The 24869-nt window shown below is 38.5% G+C and overlaps 1 protein-coding gene across 1 annotated transcript in view; it reads left to right on the forward strand.

Moving 5' to 3' along the window:
• The window catches only part of LOC134539669 (paired box protein Pax-6-like), a 247352-nt gene that overhangs the window by 4081 nt on the left and 218402 nt on the right, over positions 1-24869 (forward strand). Inside the window, exon 2 of the mRNA XM_063381856.1 lies at positions 21464-21647. Coding sequence (XP_063237926.1) covers positions 21464-21647 — 184 coding nt within the window. The remainder of the gene's footprint in view (positions 1-21463; positions 21648-24869) is intronic.

Below are 24869 nucleotides of genomic sequence, written 5' to 3' on the forward strand. Positions count from 1 at the left end.
AATGTTTACATAATGTATTGATTTGTTTTTCTATTTTTAAACTGCTACACAGTAATAACGAATTATGGCATGACAATGGCCTAGGCAGAATGTACACAGCCAGAATAGCCTGCGCCAGCAGCTCTGTACCGAATGTACCGGTGCAATATGTAGTAAAACGTTAATGTTGATAAATATTTCCTAAACGATACAGTTTCTTTACATCCTCTTTGCAGCAAACATTCTGTCAATTCTATGTCAAACGTCATAAGGTTACTTTAAAAATATTTATATTGTACAAAGTGTTGGGTTAGTTTGGAAATAATATTATATATGGTGGTTCAGTATTCTTAAATTTTCTAATTTTCCGTTAAATTTTTTCTTTCATAAGAACCTTCTCGTGACAATAACAAACACAACAAAAAAAGAATTAGTGAAATCGGTTCAGTCATTTACGCGTGATGGCGTGACCAAGGGAAATAGGAATTCATTATTCTTAAATTTTATAATTTTCCGCACAATTTTCTTAATTTTTTCTTTCATAAGAACCTTCTCCTGACCATAGCAAACACAACAAAAAAAAAAAATTAGTGAAATCGGTCCAGCCGTTCACACGTGATGCCGTGACCAAGGAAAACGGGTTTCATTTTTATATATAAGCGCACAATTTTCTTAATTTTTTCTTTCATAAGAACCTTCTCCTGACCATAGCAAACACAACAAAAAAAAATTAGTGAAATCGGTCCAGCCGTTCACGCGTGATGCCGTGACCAAGGAAAACGGGTTTCATTTTTATATATATAGATTAGGAAACTTTAAAGAAAACAAATTTCTGGTCAGGCAGCCCTTTTCATCTCTAGGCCCTATAAATAAAATCATAAGTGTGAGAAAAATTACTTTAATTGTTTTTGATATCGGATTTTGTTTTTTACTTTATTCTTTTAATTCCAGGTACGAGTTCTTCAGCCACTAAATATGTTAAGCTATTATCGGTAGAACCGGAAGAATAACATCTAAAAATTATCTTAATGTTATAAGCCATTTAAATTCAATATTTCGTTTGATATGTAGCAAGTTTTGGTTGTTTTATTTTATGATGAAATGTGTAAAGGTCTTCAACCTTTGACGTTTTTACTGTCCAGTTTATAGTCTCTTTTAAATCAATGTTAGATTTAAAAAAACAGCACACCCAAAATAACAAGACACAAGCAACATTAGTGATTGATGAGTTCACGTTGTAAGTATATAATTAATCTCAAAATATGAATCATCAAGGTCAAGTCAATTAACATAACCTCAGATTCCCAAGGATAAAGCGGACAGCGTGTTCCGTGGTGTGTTTTCCCCAGAGCCATTAATGAAACCAGCGAACTTTATTTCCAAGACCAAAAATTCACGGAATAATGAATGAATTAATACTTCCCCTGCCCACCGCACAACGGCGCCACAAGCTTGTCGAAGCGATTGCAGTGCCATTTCGTGTCGGTCAGTCCTACTAACTTTTCAAGTTCCCTAAATTATTCTTATGGCTTGGCGACTTCTATAAGTATTATTTATATTTAGAGACCTGCAAAATTTGCGGTTTCGATGGCCTTCAGGATAGACTGCACATACCACTGTACACTCGGGCAAATAACGCAAGTTCATTGGCTGCCTACTTGTAAGTCGTCTCATCTGGTTTGTCTGTGATTCGATCCTTCTTTGGTTGAGGGTTTATAACTGGTTGAGATTCGTCCAGATGAACAGTAAGCCAATAGCAAAATCATCTAAGAGGTATATATGTTTGAATTCTAGCCTATCACCGAATGAATCCGAGAATTTTGCAGGTCTCTAGTAATAATAAAGTCCTAAAGGTGAAGACTGAGTTCACCTCACGACTGAATGTCAACTTGAAACACAAGAACATTTTATTCAAATCATTGGGCCTACATAACCAACTTAAAAAAAGCATCGATAAAAATCCAAAAGGAAAGGCGAATTAATCAACAAAAATGAGATTAAATAGATGTTTCTAGACAATTCTTGTCATTACATCTACAACTCTGAAGAAGAAATACGAAGTCGATGATTAAGTCAGATAAGCCTAGATTAGGTACACTTGAAACTCAGAAAAATTCAACTAAGAAAATTTTCATCGCAGCAGGCTTTCTACAAAGTATGAGTTGAAAACGTTTTCTGAATTAGGCCTGCTTCTGTTTTTCAGATCGACGTTCATACTGGTTCACTGATCCCGAATTTTTCTGTTTTAGCCGCAAACGAATCTGGCAAGTACTATTTGTGTCTCATTGTTGTCTGTAAAAGATTTTACCTATTTCTGTTTATTACCAACGGGTGTGTCATCTTGTGATGCGTAGAGCGGCTAAAACGAGTACTTATGTTTTAAGTAATTAAATCGAAAATTCAAAACATCACGCTAGTTAGTACGTGTAGGCCTATCGAAGCTATATCACCGGGTGCATGCCAAGTTTCTTACCGACCAAGCGGCAGGAAGAACAGACTGCGCGCTCGTTCACAGTCGTCCGCATAGAGGCGAGTGGGCATTTGAAGCACCTGCAGGCGTCACCCTTGTCGACCCCACTTCTCCTGGGCTTCAAACGAGCAAGAATCCTCCATTTAACCGAACTCCTAAAATATTAACAATGACGGGTAAAGTTTTCTGCAAACATTTATTATCAAAAAAGTAAAAAAAAAAAATAAAAAATAAATTAGTAATTTAGCTTCCTCTGCAATTTATTTTTAGTTGACTTAAATTTTACTCTGATACAAAGTCTTTAACGAAATTAAGCTACAAAATGTCGAATCTTTTTTTTTCAAGATTGTTTCCCGTAATTTTTTTTAAAGATTAAAAAACTTATTTCCTTTCATTTGCGCAAATACATGCTTACACTATTTCGTAGAACATGAAACATGTCTTATGTCTTAAATTGTTAATTATTTTTAAACTCACGGTTTTTTTTCCAAAGAATCTGGGAGTTTATTAATTTTATTTAAATGAGTGGCGAATAAAAAAAATGAGAACGCACGAGGTAGGGCTAACGCTCATTTAACATCCCGTCGGTTCAAATAATGTTTTCACGTGTTTTTCCCATTATAACAATCCGATATAGCGCACTTATGTCCGCGTAATACCTCCGGGAGGCAGAGCACAGAACAGAGCTCGAGGTAAAAGTTTCGCTAATCGTCCTGATGTTGGCAACCATGGGTCTCTGCGTCGTTGGTGCGTTTTCTTGCTCAAGGTCATGTCACACTGTCAAAATTTTCGTCTCCATCTATATCTGCCAAAACAGAAATTAAGTGGTAAAGTTGGATGAAATGCTGCTTTCGTTTTCTCTATCAAATAAAGTTTAACAGATAACTTTATTTTTTTTTAAATCCTGTCACACTATAAAATTTAATTATTGTACTGAGCTACCACAAGCATTTCATTTTTTTTCCTTTTCTTAAGATTTAAATAATGGCTACAGTGCTAGATGAAAAATTTGAACTTGCTTCTTAACATCGAAAACATGTGTAAACCTAAATATTAATAATTTTTCTTCGCATGATAAAATGAATTCTCTGTGTTTTTTTAAAATTAAAAACACGTTATTTGTTTTCCCAGTTAAATCACTTAACATACGAGAGTCACATTGAAATAATTTTAGTTATTACACTTTGACAACCTATTTAATCGACTATGTGTTCTCTCACTTTTTAATGGTTGGTTGTAACGGAAACCTCTGCAATTTCGGGTTTCTTTGAGCAATATCATGATTGGCTGATTACGTCAAACGTCCAAAATATAAGTGTTTCAGAAGCAGTATCACAAGTGAAATATTTGATAGAAACTTAAGTCGTCCAGCTTGTCAAACGCGGCTGAGTCAGTGACGTGTCGTCATAAAAAGGGACACCTGTATTTCGCGATTTCATTTCATGTCAAGGTATTTCACAAAACACTGTAGCTTTTTCTAAGGGTCATGGCAAATTGTGAGGGTGCAGCAGTCGGTGACCACAATCTCATTGGCCCCGTCAAGAGCGGGACGACACCTTTCACCGGCTTCAGCCAATAACCACAGGAGAAAAGCTACAGTATTTTGTGAAATACCTTGACACGAAATGTATTCGCAAAATACAGGTGTCCCTAGTCATAATCCTTCAACATTATTTGACCAACTTTATTGAAAGGTGTTGGAATTGAAAGTTTGACGGAGTGACGGGATTTTCAGCGAATGAGAAGCGAAAGTGGCTTTAAAGTTAATAAAAAAACTATAAACAAAAATGTGTGAACTTGAGAATACTAAAAGAAAAGAAAACTCGTTAAATATCTTAATAACAATTTGTGCACAGATAAAACTTTTCTGTACTTTGACAAAAGATTCCTTTAAAAAAGCTGCCAATAAATAGTTTGTAATACTTCAATAAAGATATTACAAATTTGTAGAACACATTTGCGTATATGAAGTACTTTTTCGTACTAATACTGAGTATTTCTTATGAAAATTGGCGCGTTATTTTATATATAAGTAGTGTTTTTTTCGAGCATATGGAAGATATAATCGAATATTCAAGAATTTGACTTTATTTTGTTGTATCTTGCTTATGATGTGCGCAGATAATAGTGTATAACTACTCAGGAAACTATTCACAAATAACTTCAAGTGTTGGAGGTATTGGGACAACACAGAGTATAAATGATGAACCCAGTATAACTGCGAACACTATTTAGTGATACAGTTGTTTTCGTGCAAATGAACAAATGTACAAATATCTGTAATTTTACATGAAAATATATGTTCCATTACTAAACAAAAATTAGAGTGAACGTTACGTCTTGCTGCAAGTTGTGTGACAATCACTTCTTCGGTCTATTTTGAACCGCAAAGCGGAAAGTGGATTGGCTAATAGTACAATTTGGGGAGGAATTCTTAAATGTGTACAGGAGTCGTCCCTGCTTGTGGGACACGAAATGCAGGAAATATTAGAACACTAATTTAAGAGTCAAGCCTGTAGAACTTGTAGACTTGGTGATAGAATGTTTTTTTCCCCCTGTCACAATAACAATAACACGAAAAGGAATGAATTCAACTATCGAATGTGGCCATATACATTGTTTTCTCCTCGCCATTGGATGACAAAGAAGATGAAACATACATTGCTGGGAAAAAAAAGGTACGCTACTGTGTTGTTGGCGTTGTGTTGTCCAAAATATTTGTTTAGTATTTAGTATCATCGCTGAGTTCACCTGTGCATAGCTTATCTTGGCTTGTGGTTTCTTGTGAGTTCCCTGTGGCATACAGTGAAATCCAGCAATGGTGTTTTGACCATAAGAATGTTGTTTTTAATCAGTCGTCTTCATTGCAAGAATCATTCAAAAGAACAAGGATTTATGTGGTCTTAAAAACCATTTCTCCTAAAGTATATGGCCTGAAAATAATGTTGGCAGGCTTTCACAGCCACTGTCTGAAGTAGCTTGGCTTCTGGGTTGTAGCCGCGTCCTTGGCGAAAAATTCACCGACGTTTCGGTCGACAATGCAGTCGCCATCTTCAGATATCAGGTACCATCAGTAGTTACCTTCAGTAGGTAACTGCTCCCTGATGACGGCGACGGCAATGTCGACCGAAACGTCGGTGAATTTTTCGCCAAGGACGCGGCTACAACCCAGAGGCCAAGATACTTTATATGGCCTGAAGTTGGTCGATGACCATTAATTAAATTTTCCTGAAGACATTTTGGGCCAGACTTGTTGGTTGTTTGAAGGAGTTCAGGCCAGGTGGTGAGTGCTGCGGTGCTGTGCGGGCAGGAACTCAGGGTTTCTCGCCAGCTTGCCTCCTCTTCCCCCGGCCGACAAGTGCATTAGTGACACTTAATGAGCTCGCTGACGGGGCGCGAAGCGTCAAGGGTCCCGCAGCGACAATGACTTCCCGACCCCTGACCCCTCCCCCTCCCCCCATGCCAGGGGTGGACAGCGCGCGGTCTCTCGCGACGCGCACGATCTCACCCCGACCCTTCCGTCGAAACGGAACAGGAATATTACACATATTTGTACCCTATAGTGTTCGGATTCTTAGCCGGGCATTCATGCTTTGTGTTGTCTCAGTACATCCAATAGTTATAGTTATTTGCGAACAGTTCCCCAGATAGCTTTCCAGTATTAACTATTAAAATATAAAATTATGTACCAATTTTCTTAAGAAATACTCAGTATTATCTCAAAAAAATTCATATCATACAATACAAAAAAAATAACCACACCCATGTGTTGTACAAAATAAAATTGTCATTATTGTAGTTCTACAAACTATTTATTGGCAACTGTTTTCCCAAGGAAGCTTTTGTAAAAAAAAAAACTATATTTTTCTTCTGTGCGGACATATGTATTCCCATGATGTTTCTTTCCCTTTCTCCTGCGCCATCGTCAATTCTCCACGCCATCATTTCGTCACTCACCTTCTTCTGGTTGCTTCAGTGTCGATGAGACGTTAAGTTGGGATCTCACGCGCCATTTTGTTTTTTTTATTCATTTTCTTATTATCACTATTAACTAAGGAATATTAAACACAATTCCTTTCTTGCATTTGTTGTACTGTCACAAATATTTTTGACAGATATTCACTTTCTGTGAAGTGATAAGAAATTGCAAACACTTGCGCTACATATTACACCCAAGACATAGCACTTAGTAAATATTTATTAAAAATATTTCGGCCAGAACAAAAAATCCATAGATGTGCATATAGTGTTAAATTTACAGGAATAAACCCTTAACTAATAGTGATGATGAGAAGATTAAACAAATCAACTGGCATCTGTGACTCCACCGTAAACTAAAATTTATTCACCCTATTCATCATTTTTAAATAAACCTGTAAAATTCTCGTTATTTCTGGAGAGAGACTGGAATGCGTACCAGTCACTTATCACTTGTTCTGCGTTTCTCATTGGACCACAGGTGGTTCTGACGTACTCCATAAAGGAGAAGAAAGAAATAACCCCGTTACAAAATTCAAATGACCCGGTGACAGCCAATGGACAATATTCACCGACTTATTTGTATGTAAGTATGTGGAGTCCATCCTTATAACAGTAACAACACGAATTTTGAAGCACTCTATTCATTACCTACAATTTTTTTTAGGTACTTCAGTTGTTTTAACTACCATTTTCTTTCACATTGTGATTCTAACCTGTATATTTTCATCGATGTGTTCGTATGTTTGTTGCGTTGTCCAGGTTTGTGGTTTGTCTGCATTTACTGTTATTGAAACTGTCTGGTCGTTGTTAGCCAGCTCACTGTGCTCATAATTTTTCATGACCATAGTTATTCCACTGAATTTCTGTGTGCTGTCTGAGATTTAAAGTTAAAATGTGTTTGTCTGTGCTGTCGTCGTTGCGTTGTCCGTAATACCTGTTTAGTTTCATCATTAGGTCCATCTGCTAGACATCAGAGCTGATGTAGGCTTGTTCTCTTTGTGTTTATGATTTGTTGTATTTCTTAGTTTGTGTTATTGAATTTTTCCCGTGACAAACCGTGCAAAACTACAATGACTATGTCCAAAATATTGTCTTAAATCAAAATTACCCATAGCATGAATCATTTAACGAACATAAATCTAAGGTTAATTATGTTGCCTTTAAAAAACTATCCAAATATTAATTATAATTTAATAAGAACAAACAACGGATATTTTAACCATTCATGTGACTTAATAAATAAGCCATTTACTATACCTTAGATACTGCAGCGTAAATTAAGGTAGTAAATAAAAAACAATTATTTTTATATAGCTTCAATAGTTAATATACCGACAAAATGATCAGAAATACAGACAGACAAAAAGTTTTAAAAAATAAGTTATTTCAGATTTGTTTCGATTACACAAACAAACATTGTTTTAAATTCTATAACTGTAAGTACCTAAAATTCCCGCTAGGATCTCTTCACATAATGTTTATATTTATTGAACCATTGAATGCAATGTAGTGTTGTCATATTAAGAAACACGTTAGTTATAAAAAAGCAAGATATGTTTTTCTAACTTATGTAGTTCTAACTTGTGATAATACTAAGTTAGTATTTATAACTGTTGATAGTTTTAAGTTACTTGTTTATGACTTGCGATTGTTCTAAGTGTTAGTTTTTAAGCTATATATGTTCTTTGTTTCTAAATTGTAACAGTTTTAAATTGTGACAGTTATAAATTATGACCGTTCCAAGTTATGATTATTTTAAATTTATGATTAGTAGTTATGACAGTTCTATGTTCCGCGGTTCGGCTGAGTTCAGATGTTTCCAAGATGTGATTTGATCGGTTATGTTGGATTTGAGATGTGTGTTTCTAAATTTTGATCATTATCTCTTATAACAATCGTAAGTCGTGTGGATTTTTTTTTGAAATTAATGTTATGGCAGTTGTAAGTTGTGACTTGCCAAGTAATGTCAGGTGACCGGAATAATTAGCAGTTTCAATGACCTTTGTCTCTAGGATGTCCTTCTCAGTATCCCCTATCCAATGGCTGTTGACTTGTGAGGAGTCTCAGTTCCTTGCTTCGCTGGTTGAGTGTCTCCCGTTGGCCCAGAGTCCCCGAGATGAATCTCAGGAGTGACACTTTTGGAACCAACATCCTCACAGGACCAGAGCTGGTTGGTGCCCACTCCTCGCTTTCCCAACCGACTTTCCTTTTCGAATTAAGTGACTACAAATTCATTTTTTTTTTAAATTTCATTTGCGGTATCAGGGTGAGGCATACTAATACGTTGGTGTTGATTTAAGGGGAAGAATGATTTCTCATGGACAACTGTGTGTTGGCCCACCTGGATTCGGGGATTTCCGGAGAATCAGTACATGCAGAAATAAATAGTCCAACAAAAAAAATTGGTTGTCTGTAAAGTTGGTTTACGGACGATAGTTTAACGTGAAAATGTCATAACAAAACATTTATGAAATGATTGCATACTTTTATGAATAAAATTGAATCATTTTTATTGTATTATAACTATTTTGTATGGATACAAAGAAGGAGTGAAATGAAATCTACAATTTAATTGATAAATTTACTTATATTTGCACTCATTAATTCAAATATGTTTATTACTTTAACGATGAGGTTATTTTAACTATAACTTTTATACATGTTTGCTATTTAACTTCTTCCAATCTGTGTTATTCCGTTTAAGGATAGGACGATGATAGGAAAAGTAGGAAACGAATGGGAGTGTTTCCAAGTTTAATGTGCCTCGAAAAAGTCAAATCGATGGTTGTTCCAATCGAGTGGAAGAGAGATAGATGCGGCGCAAGCGTACAATGAGCGTAACGGGACAATGCGCGTAACGGTACACTTGTCGTGCGTGCAGCCGGCGTTCATCGATTTATTAGACGTTGTCACGTCAAAAAATGTAGTATACTCATACTGTGAAATTAAACAGGTTATTACTTTATCCCTTCCTATACACCTTGAGTACCCATCGTTACTATTTCCTGTAATTTGTTTTGCATTCGTCGGTAAATTAGCGGTGACAAAGGTGTGCAGGCTGCATCCCTGCGCGCGTGGCCCTCGACTCTTGTACACCCCTGCGCGCGCCGGAGACTTGTAACAAACCGGTCGGCGGGGGGGAAAAGAGTGCAACACTAGGGGCTTGAAGTGGCGCGAGGCGTATTTCCCTAAATATGCCATTAGGGAGGTTCGCGCAGCTGTGCCGAGTGCCCGCCGGGGTCGAGAGGTTTGCCGGGAAGGGGGTGTTGTTTATGACGAGGGCGGGTTGAGCAAGTGTCTGTGGAGGGAGCGACCCCCCCCCCCCTCCCCGTGTATCTTCCTCCGAGCTCGAGGGGGGTTGTGTTATTTGTGGCGACAGTGGCGAGGCCTCTCACGTGCTAGTGTAGTGTTGCCTTCCCGCAGAATTCTCCCGTCGGGGCGAGGCCGACATAAATAACGGAGCGAGACTGATCGACCGTCAAACTACCCCCTCCCTACCCTCCATACACAACGAAAATAAAATATGTTTTCCCAAAGTGGATTATCGCCATTCGCATTGCGCCCAACGCAAAATTTTTGACGTGACAACGTCTAATAAATCGATGAACGCCGGCTGCCGGCACGAAAAAGTGTCCCGTAACGCACATTGTCCCGTTACGATCATTGTACGCTTGCGCCGCATCTACCTCTCTTCCACTCGATTGGAACAACCATCGATTTGACTTCTTCGAGGCACATTAAACTTGAAACACTTCCATTCGTTTCCTACTTTTCCTATCATCGTCCTATCCTTAACAGAATAACACAGATTGGAAGAAGTTAAATAGCAAACATGTATAAAAGTTATAGTTAAAATAATCTGTTCGTTAAAGTAATAAACATATTTGAATTAATGAGTGCAAATAAAAGTAAATTTATCAATTAAATTGTAGAATTCATTTCACTCCTTTGTATCCATACAAAATAGTGATAATTCAATAAAAATGATTCAATTTTATTCATAAATGTATGCAAGCATTTCATCAATGTTTTGTTATGACGTTGTCACGTTAAACTATCGTCCGTAAACCGACTTTACAGAGAACCAAATTTTATTTTGAAAGGTTACAATTATTTATGAAATTTTGTACATTGGCATGAAAACAACTGTGTTCGCAGTAATACTGGGTTCGGATTCTTACCCGGGCATCGAAACTTTGTGTTGTCCCAGTGCAGTTCCATTGATAGCTTTCCAGCGTTGATATTTTTAACATTAATAAGCATGGTGCAACAAAATAAAGTAATAAATGTTGATATTTCGATTATATTTTCCATCGTTTGAAAATTTAATGCTTGAGTGAAACATAAATTAAAATATAAAATTATGTGCAAATTTTCGTAAGAAATACTCATAATTATCTCGATAAACGTATTTGATACCTATATGCAAAACTAAACCATGGTCATGTGTTTAACAAAGTTACAAACCAGTTTTTGGCAACTGATTTCCAAATTAATATTTTGTAAAAGAAGAAATTTTTGTTTTGTTTAAGACTATCGCTCCAGGCTATAGACTCAATTTGCCTATTTATAATCAAGCATTTTTTTTAGAGAGTGTTCATTGGTCGTTAACAAAGACACGTATTTAATTTCCGGAGGGTTACACTTCACTAGGTAACCATTTATTTTCCTTATTTACAACTGGCTCGGAGCTGACATATATGTGCTTCAAATCTACATTGTTACCCAACGAATCCGCAATGAAAATCCTGACTCATCAAATAATCAGCAATTTATTCACTGAATGATTCAACCACCATGGTTTGATCCTTGAATCGATAATTTAATTAAAAGCTTTATTTTACAATCTTCAACTTGAAGGAAATATACATGTTTTTTTTATAGTTTGCTTTGCTACCCAATGACTAGAGGTACGGAAATTTCGCGGATCAATTTGGTTGCAAGATAGAATGGAACTGTTCGTACGCTTGTCCTGTGTCCTTTATTGGACCGCAGTTATCTGGACACGCCCCCTCGGCGACTGTGGGCCAATGGCGCCCCGCTAGGAGAGAAATCAGCGAATCAGCCAGTGCCAATTAAAGAGATTTAAAAGGTTCTCGCCATGAAATAAGCCAATAGGTAGAGACCTGCAAAATTCGCGGTTTCGATGGCCTTCAGGATAGACTGCACATACCCCTGTACACTCGGGCAGATAGCGCAAGTTCACTGGCTGCCGACTTGTAAGTCGTCTCAGCTGGTTTGTCTGTGATTCGATCCTTCTTTGGTTGAGCGTTTATAACTGGTTGAGATTCGTCCAGATGAACAGTAAGCCAATAACAAAATTATCTAAGAGGTATATGTGTTTGAATTCTAGCCTATCACCGAATGAATCCGCGAATTTTGCAGGTCTCTACCAATAGGAAAGCAATGGTAGGTAGATAAAACACAAGGCTTTAAATTTTTGCCTGACACCAACTGAATTCACGAAATTGGAGGATCTTTACAATGACTCAGGAAAAATAATTACGGCGGTTACCTACTCAGCATCCACACCCAACCCTGCCGGAAAGCGGAAACAGCCCGGCAGATATTTATTTTTTTCTCTCTTTTGAGGCCGTGTTGTTGGGGTTAGGAAGGAGTGTGGAGGTAGATACGTGACGTGACAGCATGCTGCTAATGACATCAGTTCGTCACCCGTCGCCCCGGTCTTTTGTGACTCGTCGACACGTTTACACGCGCGGTTAGTCTTGCCCGCCGCGCTGCGTCGTGACACACAGCTCATCGCTGCTCCCCTAACGTTCAAAAGTAACACCTCCCTTTGTTTCCTCATATGTAGAGCCACGATTATTCAGCCGATTCATTGTAGACTTGAAGCACGTATACAATTTTGCTTCACGTTGATTATTGGCAGGGGCACCTGTATTTCGCGAATACATTTCGTGTCAAGGCATTTCACAAAATACTGTAGCTTTTCTCCTGTGGTTATTGGCTGAGGTCGGTGAGAGGTGTCGTCCCGCTCTTGACGGGGCCAATGAGAATGTGGTCACCGTACTGCTGCACCCTCACAATTTGCCATGACTCTTAGAAAAAGCTACAGTGTTTTGTGAAATACCTTGACATGAAATGAAATCGCGAAATAGAGGTGTCCCTAATTATTGGACTACAGTTTTCTTGACAAGCCCTTGACGAACCGTAGTTAGTTATAGCCTAAACGAGGAGATGATGTGGTTACCCAATCACGCGTGAACAGCAAAATAAGATGTGTTTTTTTTATCGACCAATGGGCATTCTAAAAAGGCTTGATCATACAAAGGCAAGTTTAGCCTGGAGTGAAATGAATCCGAAAAATAATCGTGACTTTCCTCATGTGTAGGGCTATGTATAGAGACTGGAAAAATTCGCGGTTTCGTTGACCTTTAAGATGGACTCCGAAATCCTCTACGTACTCTGGAAAATGCCACCTGCTCATTGGCTACTGACTTGTAAGACCTGGTGTGTGGGTTGCATGGGAAGGAATATCGTTGGTTCTGAGTCTTTCTAGCCATCTGTGGTCCAATAGCAGAAGCAGGAATAAGGTAAACATGTTTGGCTTCCAGCCAATCGCGAAAAGAATCCGCGAATTTTTCCGGTCTCTAGCTATGTATTATTTACAAGAAGGTTTTCAGACCATTTGTATGTTTGAACATTGTATCATTTGTCTCTGGTACCGGTGAATTTACATAGATATAATTTATATCGTTACAATTTCATAATTTTTACTATGATTTTATTTTTCACAACTTGCGTTATTTGCTCTTGAATACGAAATTTTTTAAATTTTTAACTAAGTTCTTATTTGATTTTCCAATAGTACAAATCTGGGTGTTACATAGTCGAATGTACGGAAGATATATATTGGAAAACGATTTAAAATCTACAAAACTTGGTTGTTTATATTACTTGTGGTAAAATAAAAAATTGATATAATTATTTGATAACCCATATTAGTCAACAACGCACAATAGAAAAGTTTTAATCGACAACTGAATATTAGTGAAGTTGAATTAACTTTTGCAACAGTTTGGCAGATACGTAAAAGGGCCCGAAATTGACACTCAGCGGAGGTCAGACAACTCTAAGTTACTTAAAATTTCAGGATTTGGTGTATAGTATGTATATTTTATATTATGTTTCATTCAAGGAATGTTTAAATAGAAAATTATGTGATTTAACTTAGGATGTGTAGTAAGTCAAATAAGCTGTTGGTGACCAATGTTCTTGCTGGCTGATCTGTCTAGGTGATGGTCGATGGTTCATTACCATTCCTAAGCCTATCAGCGCGTAATCGTGTGACGTTGTACCATAAATTTATCTCAAGGACCCCGCCTACCTGGGCACACGTACGAATGTGCAGAGTTTCATAAAAAAATACGCTATTGAAAAACTGCTCAATATATCAGCGTGGTCTCTCTTTGCAAAAAAAAAAAAAAAAAAAACTCTGAGTACCGATGGCTTGTTCTGTTTCCGTATTTTATTAAATCGTTATTTTGCGCATTTTCTTGATCATTTTTAGGGTTGAAACACCCGGTAGAGATTCTTGAAAGCAATCAAGAGAATCGCGTCGCACCTTTATCTTCATTAATCCACCATATAGCCTAATGAAACGGTTACTGCTCATATCTCATGGTTGTCCTGCGCATGACGACGACTGCGCGCCAGTTCATGGCCTTGTGCTTGGAGGCGACACCGCGCTAGAAGGCGCTAGAAGGCGCTAGAAGCACCGGCTAGGATCACTATCACAAGCACAGCCCCGACGGGGCGAGGACCCTTAACTTAGCGTTGACTTCGAGCGTTGCAGGGAGCAGTGCCGTAGCCAGGATTTTTTTTTTTGAAGGAGGTGGTTTAGTATGACCATTATATAATTTTTTGAGTACATTTCAGTTATAAAAAATTTAAAAGAATTTTTTTTTGGCACGCTGAAATCTCAGGGAACAGTAGTCTTTTAGAATTCCAAAGTTCACACATAGAAATTTAAATAATTATTTTTCTTGAGGAACTTTTTTCATTGTTCTTAATACTTTTTTCAATGCTTGGTTCTATAGCAAACGTAAAACATGCCTAGTTAGTAGGTCAATATACTTGTAATAGGTTATATCCATTCCTTAGGTGTGGTAGTTCGGAGACTCTTGTCTTGTTTGGAAGGTATGACTAATATCGAAAATGAAGGCCCTACGGTTCAGAAATGTTTGAACTGCATGTATGGCATTGGCCATGACGCTATTTGAAAGGCATGTCAATTACCTACGAAGAAGGCCTCATAGTTCGGAGACGTTGGCTTATTTTTCTTGTATCTGGCATTACAGTAGTCTTAAGGAGCGCAGAATATGTCCTGTAGGTAGGCACAGTGATGGTAACATATTTATTGTACCGGGCAGGTATCTTGTATAGAGTCACTGTTTGCAGTGAGAATGATTATTTTGGTTGCCGAAACGAGTATGAAATTAATCAAGTAAATGTTTTAATGATTTTGTAAAAAAAATACATGAAAAACGAACATCAAGTGTGTATTAAAGACATTCTCACAGTAACACGTGTGCTTCTGCGTATTATGCAGAGGGAATACATTACTGTAGCAACACTAAGAATTACAGTAATCTTCCCGGAATAATCAGTCTGTAACTATATGTGACTAAGATGCTAGAATTGTCTTTGTGTGGCTTCACTTTTTGACGTGACAACGTCTAATACATCGATGAACGCCAGCTGCACGCACGAAAAAGTGTCCCGTTACGCACATTATCCCGTTACGCTGTGTCCCGTTACGATCATTGTACGCTTGCGCCGCATCTATCTCTCATACACTCGATTGGAACAACCATCGATTTGACTTTTTCGAGGCACATTAAACTTGAAACACTCCCATTCGTTTCCTACTTTTCCTATCATCGTCCTATCCTTAACAGAATAACACAGATTGGAGGAAGTTAAATAGCAAACATGTATAAAAGTTATAGTTAAAATAATCTGTTCATTAAAGTAATAAATATGTTTGAATTAATGAGTGCAAATAAAAGTAATTTTATCAATTAAATTGTAGATTTAATTTCACTCCTTCTTTGTAACCATACAAAATAATGATAATTCAATAAAAATGATTCTATTTTATTCATAAAAGTATGCAATCATTTCATCAATGTTTTGTTATGACGTTTTCACGTTTAACTATCGTCCGTAAACCGACTTTACAGACAACCAATTTTTTTAAAAAATGCTGGAAAGGAGGGGTCCGGTCCCTGCTGGGAACCAGACCTCGCGCGCCGACGGTAGCGTGTCTCCAGCGGGGCGCAGGACAGCGCGCGCGGGCAGTACCGCAGATACCGCCGACTCACGGCGACCCCCCCGGGCATTGTTTGTGCGCGTCAGCGGCGGCGCAGGGGTCAGCTCACTGTTCGGTAAATGAAGACTAATATCGGTGTTCGCCCCTGCGCGCGCCGCCCATAACTCACCAGCCACCAGGGACGATTGTTTCAAGACGCCCGGCTACCGACCAGCCTGATTCGTCGGCCAGTCCCCTGCCAGTGGTTGGATTATACGTGTCCGGAACATTCCATCTCGTTATTTTATACAAGCTACCATGGGCTTAGATACCGGGGGGAGGGGTGACAGGGCACCCCTTGGAATTAACCTCTCCCCCCCTCCTTATCTGAGGGATCCCGTAGGCGCTTGCAAAATCGTGACTGTGGAAATAGGGTAATGAACGTAAACGTCAAAACTACGTTTCACGGGGCGCTTTCTGTATGTTTTAAAGTTTTATGCTCTTTGCTTTGCACGTAGGCTTGCAAAGGGGCGGTATACAACATACAAGCATCCTATCCAGAGATGGCTTGTTTCAATTAAAACCCACGCGCAAAACTCGGCCTGCGTGACCCCCCCCCCCCCCCCCCGTTTTTCTTCCGCACTTGAGAAACCACTAGATTGGCGCCCCTGCTAGCTACTGTACCTGTGTTCGCACAGGCAGATACAGTTTTATATTTAGTCGGGTAGATATATGCCCTATATATTTTTTTTTATTAAGGAAGCTACTGGCACAGCTATGCAATGGCTCTTAAAACAGCTTGATCTGACGCCATTCCTGTATCTGAGAAGGAGATTCAGTGGCCCTCCTAGTGGCGAGACGCCCTGCTTGTATGTCTCTCCGTTACTGAGTCTTAGCAGGCGAGACACTTGACTCTTGAAGCAGCTTCACATTGGACTTTCCACAGACTCTAGCGACCGAGCAAGTCTTTTTTGATTTTGGGATGAAGACTTGAATTTACGTTAGCAAGGCATTAAAACCCTTAACAAACACGTGAACAAAACAAAAGTCAAAATTGAGTAGAAATATTAAGTAATCGATGGAGACCGGAAAAATTCGCGGATTCATTTCGTGATAGGCTGAAATTCAAACATGTGTATAATTCTGCTGGTTCTGCTATTGGCTCGCGGTTTAACTGGAGCTCTCTAGGCCAATGAAATACTATCAACCAAAGAAGCGTCGAATCACAAGCTACCCAGTGGAGACGACTCACAATTTAGTAACCAATGAACAGGCGTGTTTACTTGAGAAGTGCAGAGGATAATGGAGGCTATCCTAGAGGTAATTGAATCCGCGAATTTTTCCGGTCCCTACTGTTTGGTAGGGGCAGGCATTTTTCGTGAAAAAATCTGAACGCTCATGAGATTGTAACAAGGTATACCCGCACCAACCTTGTAATTGGTGGCCGTCTGCGGGATAGTCGTTACCTTATTTGACCGAGCCACTCAGGAGGCGTTTTCTTCCGTACTGAGTCACTGTGATTGGTGTTGTAGCAATCGACATGTACCTAAAATAAACTAACCCAATTACGAAACACAGGCGATTCTACAGCGTTTTAGCTTCTAGCTAGTCTCAGAATCTTTTCGCGAAATATGTATGCCCCTACTGATTGGTAGAGCAATATTATTCTTCGGATTCATTTCACTCCAGGTTAGACTCAACTTGCCTATGTATAAATCAAACTCTTTTGGACTGCTCATTAAAGAGACAGGGAAAAATTCGGGCATTAATTTTGCGATAGGCTAAATTAAAAAAATTAAAAAAATTAAAATAGGTAAACTTTTGTACCGATTCTGTGATTAGCCTATATATGATTTGGAGAATTGTAAGCCAATGAGTAGAGACATGCAAAATTCGCGGATTCATTTCGCGATAGTCTAGCATCAAAACAACTATACCTTCGTATCGCTTCTCGATTGGCCCACATTTTATCCGGGGAACTGTGAGCCAATGGGAAACACTAAACCAAGAAAGTGCCGAATTACGGACAGCCTAGTTGAGACGTCTCACGCGTCAGTAGCCAATGAACAGGTCATTTCCGCGAGTATTTAAAGGACTGTGGAGTCTATCCTAGATATCAATGAATCCGCGAAATTTTCAGGTCTCTACCAATGAGAAACCCCAAACTAAGAAAGTGCCGAATTACGGACAACCAAGTTGAGATGTATCACAAGTCAGCAGCCAATGGACAGGTGTCATATTTGCCCGAGAATGCTGATGACTGCGGAGTCTATCCTGGAGGTCAATGAACCCGCGAGAATTTTTTTCGGTCGATAACAAGGTCACGTCCTCTGGCGGGTCACACGCGATTGGGTAGTCACTTCTTCTCCTGGTTTGCAGCTGGCTCAGGTTCGTCAAGAGCACTGCAGTCCAATCATCAGAGTGGAGCAGATGTGTGTATGCGCTTCAATGCTGGTGTTTGCTGTGTAACGGGAAGCGACGTGTGCAATGCCCGTGATTAGAGACACGGAAATTTCACGCTTTCAAGTTAGGATGCGGACCTTCACACTCTCGCACTGTGTTCGTGATTGGACCGCAGTTATTTCGACACGCCCCTCTACGACCGTGAGCCAACGATGCCCAGCTAGGAGAGAAGTAAGCGAATCAGGCAGTGAGTGCCAATTAATAGAGACCGGTTAAATTCGCGGGTTCAATGAACTTCAGGATAGACTCCAATATCCTCTACACACTCGGGCAAATGTCAACTATACATTGGCTGCTGACTTGTGAGTCGTCTCGACTGGGTAACCTGTGATTCGACACTACTATGAGTGAGGGTCTCTAATTGGCCCTCATTAATCCAGATTAACAGTGAACCAATGGCATAAGCCGCACTAAGGTATAATTATTTGAATTTTAGCATAACACTAAATTAACCCGCGAATTTTTCAGGTCTCTACCAATTAACAATGATAAAATGTTATCTCTAATAAATCAAACAATGAGAAAGAAAACATGGTTTGAGCACACGTATGAATTTAAATTCTTTCCTAAAGCCGAACGAATCCACGAAATTTCCGGGTCTCTGCCTATGATGTTTTGAACTGCCCTGATGAGTGTTGTTTTAGCGTGTTTCATCCTTAGATTGCAGTTGCATTTAAATGGGCTTTTACTCTCCATTTTCAATGCACGATATCTACTTTAAACGAGGTCCTTGCTTCATTCAGAGTGCTGTGTTGCCAAGTATACCCATAGAGAACAAAATATTTAGACAAAACTTTATTACATAGTTTTAGGTAGATTTCGAAGAAATACTATCTATTGTAGCCGTTACCATTGTGCGACTTCCAAAAAATTTTTATAGTGTTTTTCGTTTTATAGTCTATAGAACCCAAAACCATCGTCACTTACAAGTTTATATATACAAACATATATAAATACAACTATATATATTTATATATATACATACAACTATATATATCACAGTTTTATTACTGCCCATAATTTTTCCAAAATTACTTCCAAACTGTTACATAAAATATAGTAATGGAAAATCTCGGTCGAGATCATTAATAGGCAATATCCGACCAAAGGTGTAAACATGTGTAATTATTATTTTAAAAAAAATGAAATTATTATAATTCCTACCATATAACGAATATCACAACCGTTTGAACGTTTTATTACTGGTAGGACAATTATTAAATATTTTTGTCAAAATAAAATTTTTATGTTGCCAACAATAACTGCAAGGGGTGGAGAAAAAGGGCTGTAGGACAAAAAAATTGCATAACTCCCTTAGTATGTATACAATCGAATTTGTTAAATAAAATTATAAATCTTATAATATATATCTAAAAAAAATTTCTGAAACAATTTTTGGCAAGACAAACTTTGCTGCAAGGGGCTAAAAACCAGGGGTAGGATTTAAAAAAAAAAAACTTTATTTCCGTACCAAGAGCTTGTTTCAATTTATTTTGAAATAATGAATTATAATTCAATTTCCGTCTGAAATAATTTTTTATACGACCAATTATTACTGCAAAAGGTGGAAAAAACAATGGTTGGGGGACAAAAAAATTCATAATTCCCTTTGTAGGCACACCATCGTATCCGTTCAAAATGTTTGTAAATCTTATAATTTTTATCAAAATTCACGATTTCAAATCCCTAAAAGGATAGACTCAATTATGATCCCCTACGCACTGGTGCAAATTACATCTGCTGATTGGTTACCGACTCGTAACACCTGTCGACTGGAATGATCGTGATTCGCTAATTCTTCTGTTAAAGATTTTTCATTGGCCCCAGAGTCCTTCAGATAAACTGTGGCCCAATCACTGAAGCAAAATAATGTCAAAAATATTTTGACTCTATCCTATCGCGAAATGAATCCGCGAATTTTACATGTCTCTAGCAATCGCTCGAAAATTTTAGCCCCCCCCCCCCCCCCCCCAGCAAAGAAGTATCACTTCAACACAGGGGCGCAACAACTAAATTTCCAAAAGGGGGGGGGGCAATATACCTTTTTATAAAGAATCATCTTTCCCCCCTATTGAAGTGGGGGGGGGGGGGGGAAATTTGTATTTCAAGGTGGAAAATGGTGCTATTTAAGCAATTTTATCATCTAAAAATTGATTACACAGCACTTTATTTGCCCCCATTTGCTCCCACTTCAAGGTTTCGGACGGGGAGGAGGGCAAAATACCATTGCCCCCCTGTTGTTGCGCCCCTGCGTAAGAATGCAAGTATGCAATGTTGTAAGTATGCAAGTATGCAAGGTTGCAAGTGTGCAAGCATGCAAGTGTGCAAGTATGCTACGTAATTTCTACCTTTTCCCATGCCATCTCCTCCTCTACCGGTTTCCCCCACCACGTACCTAACTATTCCCTTCATGCAATCGCTAGAGACCTGGAAAAATTCGTGATTTAAAATCCCTAAAAGGATAGACTCCATGATCCCCTATACGCACTGGTGCAAATTACATATGCTGATTGGTCACCGACTCGTAACACCTGTTGAACTGGAAATGATCGTGATTCGCTCATTCTTCTGTTGAAGATTTTTCATTGGCCCAGAGTCCTTTAGATAAACTGTGGCCCAATCACTAGAGACCTGAAAAATTCGCGGGTTCATTTCGTGTTATGCTAAAATTCAAATAATTATACCTTAGTGCTGCTTCTGTCATTGGTTCACTGTTAAATCTGGATGACTGAGGGCCATTTAGAGACCCTCACTCACAGAAGTGTCGAATCACAGGCCACCCAGTCGAGACGACTCACAAGTCAACAGCCAATGAACAGTTGGCATTTGCCCGAGTGTGTAGAGGATATTGGAGTCTATCCTGGAAGTCATTGAAACTCGTGAATTTTTTCCGGTCTCTACCAATCACTGAAGCAAAATAACGTCAAAAGCATTTGGACTCCATCCTATCGCGAAATGAATCCGCGAATTTCACAGGTCTCTAGCAGTCGCTCGAAAATTGTAGGCCCCATCCCCCCTCAGCAAAGAAGTATCTCTTGAACAAAATTTACAGTCTAAAAAAAAATTTGTACTTTTACAAGGGAAATTCTTGGAAACCCTTTTGCCAAGGATATTTCTTGCAAAACTACAAGTCAGAGCCTTGCAAAATCGCACATGGTACTAAGCTCTGTCTTGTAGTTTTACAAGTAAAACCGTTGGCAACAGGGTTTCCAAGGATTTTCCTTGTAAAATATACAAAAAAATTTCTTTCAGTGTACTGTGACTATGGGTTGGTACAGAGTCGGTACTGCTCGCAGGGGTGGCAGGCAGCGGCCAGGCTGGGAGCCAGTCTGCTGCAGGCGGGCGGACTGCTGGCAGCGGGGTTCCCCGGCGCCACGCCCCCGCAGCCGGACAAGACGCTGCTAGGCGCGAGCCTGGTGGGGGGCGCGGCTAGGGAGCCCGCCTGCGCCGCGGACGCCTTCTGGAAGATGCCCCACAAAGGTCAGTGCGCGCTACACGCTGGCACTCACACTGTAGGTCTGTTGTTTCCAGTGGCGTAGCCAGGATTTGTGTATGGGGGTGGTTAAGAAGCATGCGCCCCCCCCCCCCACCCCACGTATTAAAGCGGGTGGTCCGGGGGTCCTCCCCCGGGAAAATTTTGGATTTTAAGGTGTAAAATAGTGCTATTTTAGCAGTTTTCGGTTCTTAAATTTTAATATTGTAATGGTCAAAATTTTTAATAATTTTAATATGAAATTTGTTTGAGTGATGAATAATAAATTAATTATAGATTTGGTGCTAAGGGGGAGGGGGGTTTGAACCCTTTAAACCCCCCCCCCCCTCCCTGGCTTCGCCGCTGGTTGTTTCAAATAACTACCACAGTTTCTTAAACTATTATCACCTTTATTTTCTTTCACATTTCCTTCCACAAAATACATACTACTTCCATCTTATATCCTTCACCCCCCCTCTTCTTTTTCCTCTGTCCCTTTTTTATCCTCCAAAGATACCAAAAACAAAAAAAAACATATCCTTTTTCCATTTACCAACCTGACAACACAACAACTCCTTCCTCTCAAAACTTCCCCAGTATCCTGGGTTTTGGCGAAGACAAGGTCAAGTATGAATTATTAACATAAACACATTTACAAAATTAACTATTCAACTTTGTAAAATAATCCAGGGCAATGAAAATCGGTAAACATATATATATATTTAAATATTAACGTAATAATTATAACGCAACATACGAGAACATAACCTCACTTATATAAATATACTTGAAAATATGCTAGGAAAAAGTTTATAAATACAATTTTTATCACTAATTCTCACAATAAATAAATAGCTATATTGAAAAGTATTCAATATGAATCACTAAGGTATAAGATTGTAAAGCACATATATGTGAAAATTTCGTTTTTAATAGTTTGAAAATTTTGAAAATTTTCTGTTTCCTGCTGCTATCTGTGAATTATGATAGCAAGCAATTGTTGTGATCCACACAGAGAATTCTAGCGGTGGGCGCAAAAAGTAAGCATGTGATTCCCGTCTAGAAACTTTGGTGCTGAAAAAGTGAATATTTTATTGATCAGTATTTTTATCGCGTTCGGAATTATTTTTAAGATTTATTCTTTAAATTTCGTGTCAGATTTTCGTATTATATGTTTATTTACAACATTACCAACACAATAACATACGAATTTGCTCGTTACTGAGGTTGCATAGCTGGAGAGTACTACAAGTCTTGCTCTCACACACAAGCACACAAATATTCATAGGTTTGTATACGTATAATTTTTTTTTTTCATTTTTAGATTGTTTTATAAACTATATCATAGTTTTTTTTTGCGTTTGTTGCTTTTGGCGTATTTCGGTTTATTGCGGAGATTAAAAACCCATTTTATAGCCGCTTTTGTATCTTCATTGGCAAACATAGTTGTGATGAACCCCTGGTCCTTTAGATATAACGCGAACTTGGTTTTCTCACGCTAATGGCGTCAGTGAGTGTTACAATTGTCCATAGCGAGGCAAATGTTAGAGACCTGCAAAATTCGCGGATTCATTCGGTGATAGGCTCGAATTCAAACACATATACCTCTTAGATAATTTTGCTATTGGCTTACTGTTCATCTGGACGAATCTAAACCAGTTATAAACCCTCAACCAAAGAAGGATCGAATCACAGACAAACCAGCTGAGACGACTTACAAGTCGGCAGCCAATGAATTTGCGTTATTTGCCCAAGTGTACACGGGTATGCGCAGTCTATCCTGAAGGCCAACGAAACCGCAATTTTTGCAGGTCTCTACAAATGGTGAACCGGCTTGAAACCTACTCTGTGTAATAGCCGAGTCTCCTACCACTGAAAATATTTTAGGTTATGTGCATCCCGGCCAATTATCTCTTGAGAAGTGCAATCAGGCGTGAACAATAGAGAATCTGTCGCGAGCGAAAGAGATGAAGATAAAGACCTCGTGAAAAAAAAAGGTTTGCCGGCTTTTGTAACAGTCGCTGGGGTCGTGAGGTTTGTTTTTGGAGCACCGCGCGTATTGCGGAAAGGAAAGGGGAAGGGGGGGGGGGGTGGAGTAGTATCCGATTGCAGGGTGACGTCGAAGGGCTGCGACAAGATGGATCCTCATAGAGTCGAGACGGAGGTACGCGGAGACAGTGTTGCCAGCATTCCCTGGGAAAAAAATATTGGCTCTTAAAATTTCTGCAGCATGTAGCCTAAATAAATGTGCGGATTTTTATTAAAATTATTATCTAATGTCCTGCAAGCGTTCCTACATCTTTTTGAATTTTTTATTTTTTAATTTTTTTCTGAAGTAGGTACACATATACCCTATCTCTATTTCTCTCTCGATCTCTCGCTACGTCTCTACATATGACCATATATAAATCTCACTATATTTTTATCTATATATAAAAATCTCTATATCTATATATCTCTATATATCGATATAAATCCATATCTTTCCATATCACTCTAGCTCTCTATATATGTATCTATGTTTATATCTATATCTCAACCTATCTCCCCATTTATACATCTATACATTTTATATACATAAAATGTATTTATACACATCACTCATTCTATCTCTATATATCTCTATATACCTATATCTATTTATATCCCTCTCTATATATCTTTATCTCTTTATGTCTTTATCTTTACAAAATAGAAGACGAACACTAAAACATTCATATATATTTATCTATCTATATTTTTATCTATCGTTTTACCTGTCATAGGGGTAACATAGGTAGCCTAAATAAAAACAAGAGCGTATTCGAAATAAAAGTTACAAAAAATTTCAATGCAATCGATGAAGAACTTTCGGAAATTTAAGATTTCGATCGAACGAACGTTTACATTTTTATTTATATTGAAAAAAAGAAGATTTTGCATACCCACCTATGGTGGGTAGGTATTTATCTATCTATATTTTTATCTATCGTTTTACCTGTCATAGGGGTAACATAGGTAGCCTATATAAAAACACGAGCGTATTCGAAATAAAAGTTACAAAAAATTTCAATGCAATCGATGAAGAACTTTCGGAAATTTAAGATTTCGATCGAACGAACGTTTACATTTTTATTTATATTGAAAAAAAGAAGATTTTGCATACCCACCTATGGTGGGTAGGTATTGTTTTCGGCAGTACTTCTCGCTTACGTTGTTAAAAATTATGAGAGATTTGGCGAATGCAGTTT

This window comes from Bacillus rossius, chromosome 15 (genome assembly GCF_032445375.1).
Source record: "Bacillus rossius redtenbacheri isolate Brsri chromosome 15, Brsri_v3, whole genome shotgun sequence".
Classification (NCBI taxonomy): Eukaryota; Metazoa; Arthropoda; class Insecta; order Phasmatodea; family Bacillidae; genus Bacillus; species Bacillus rossius.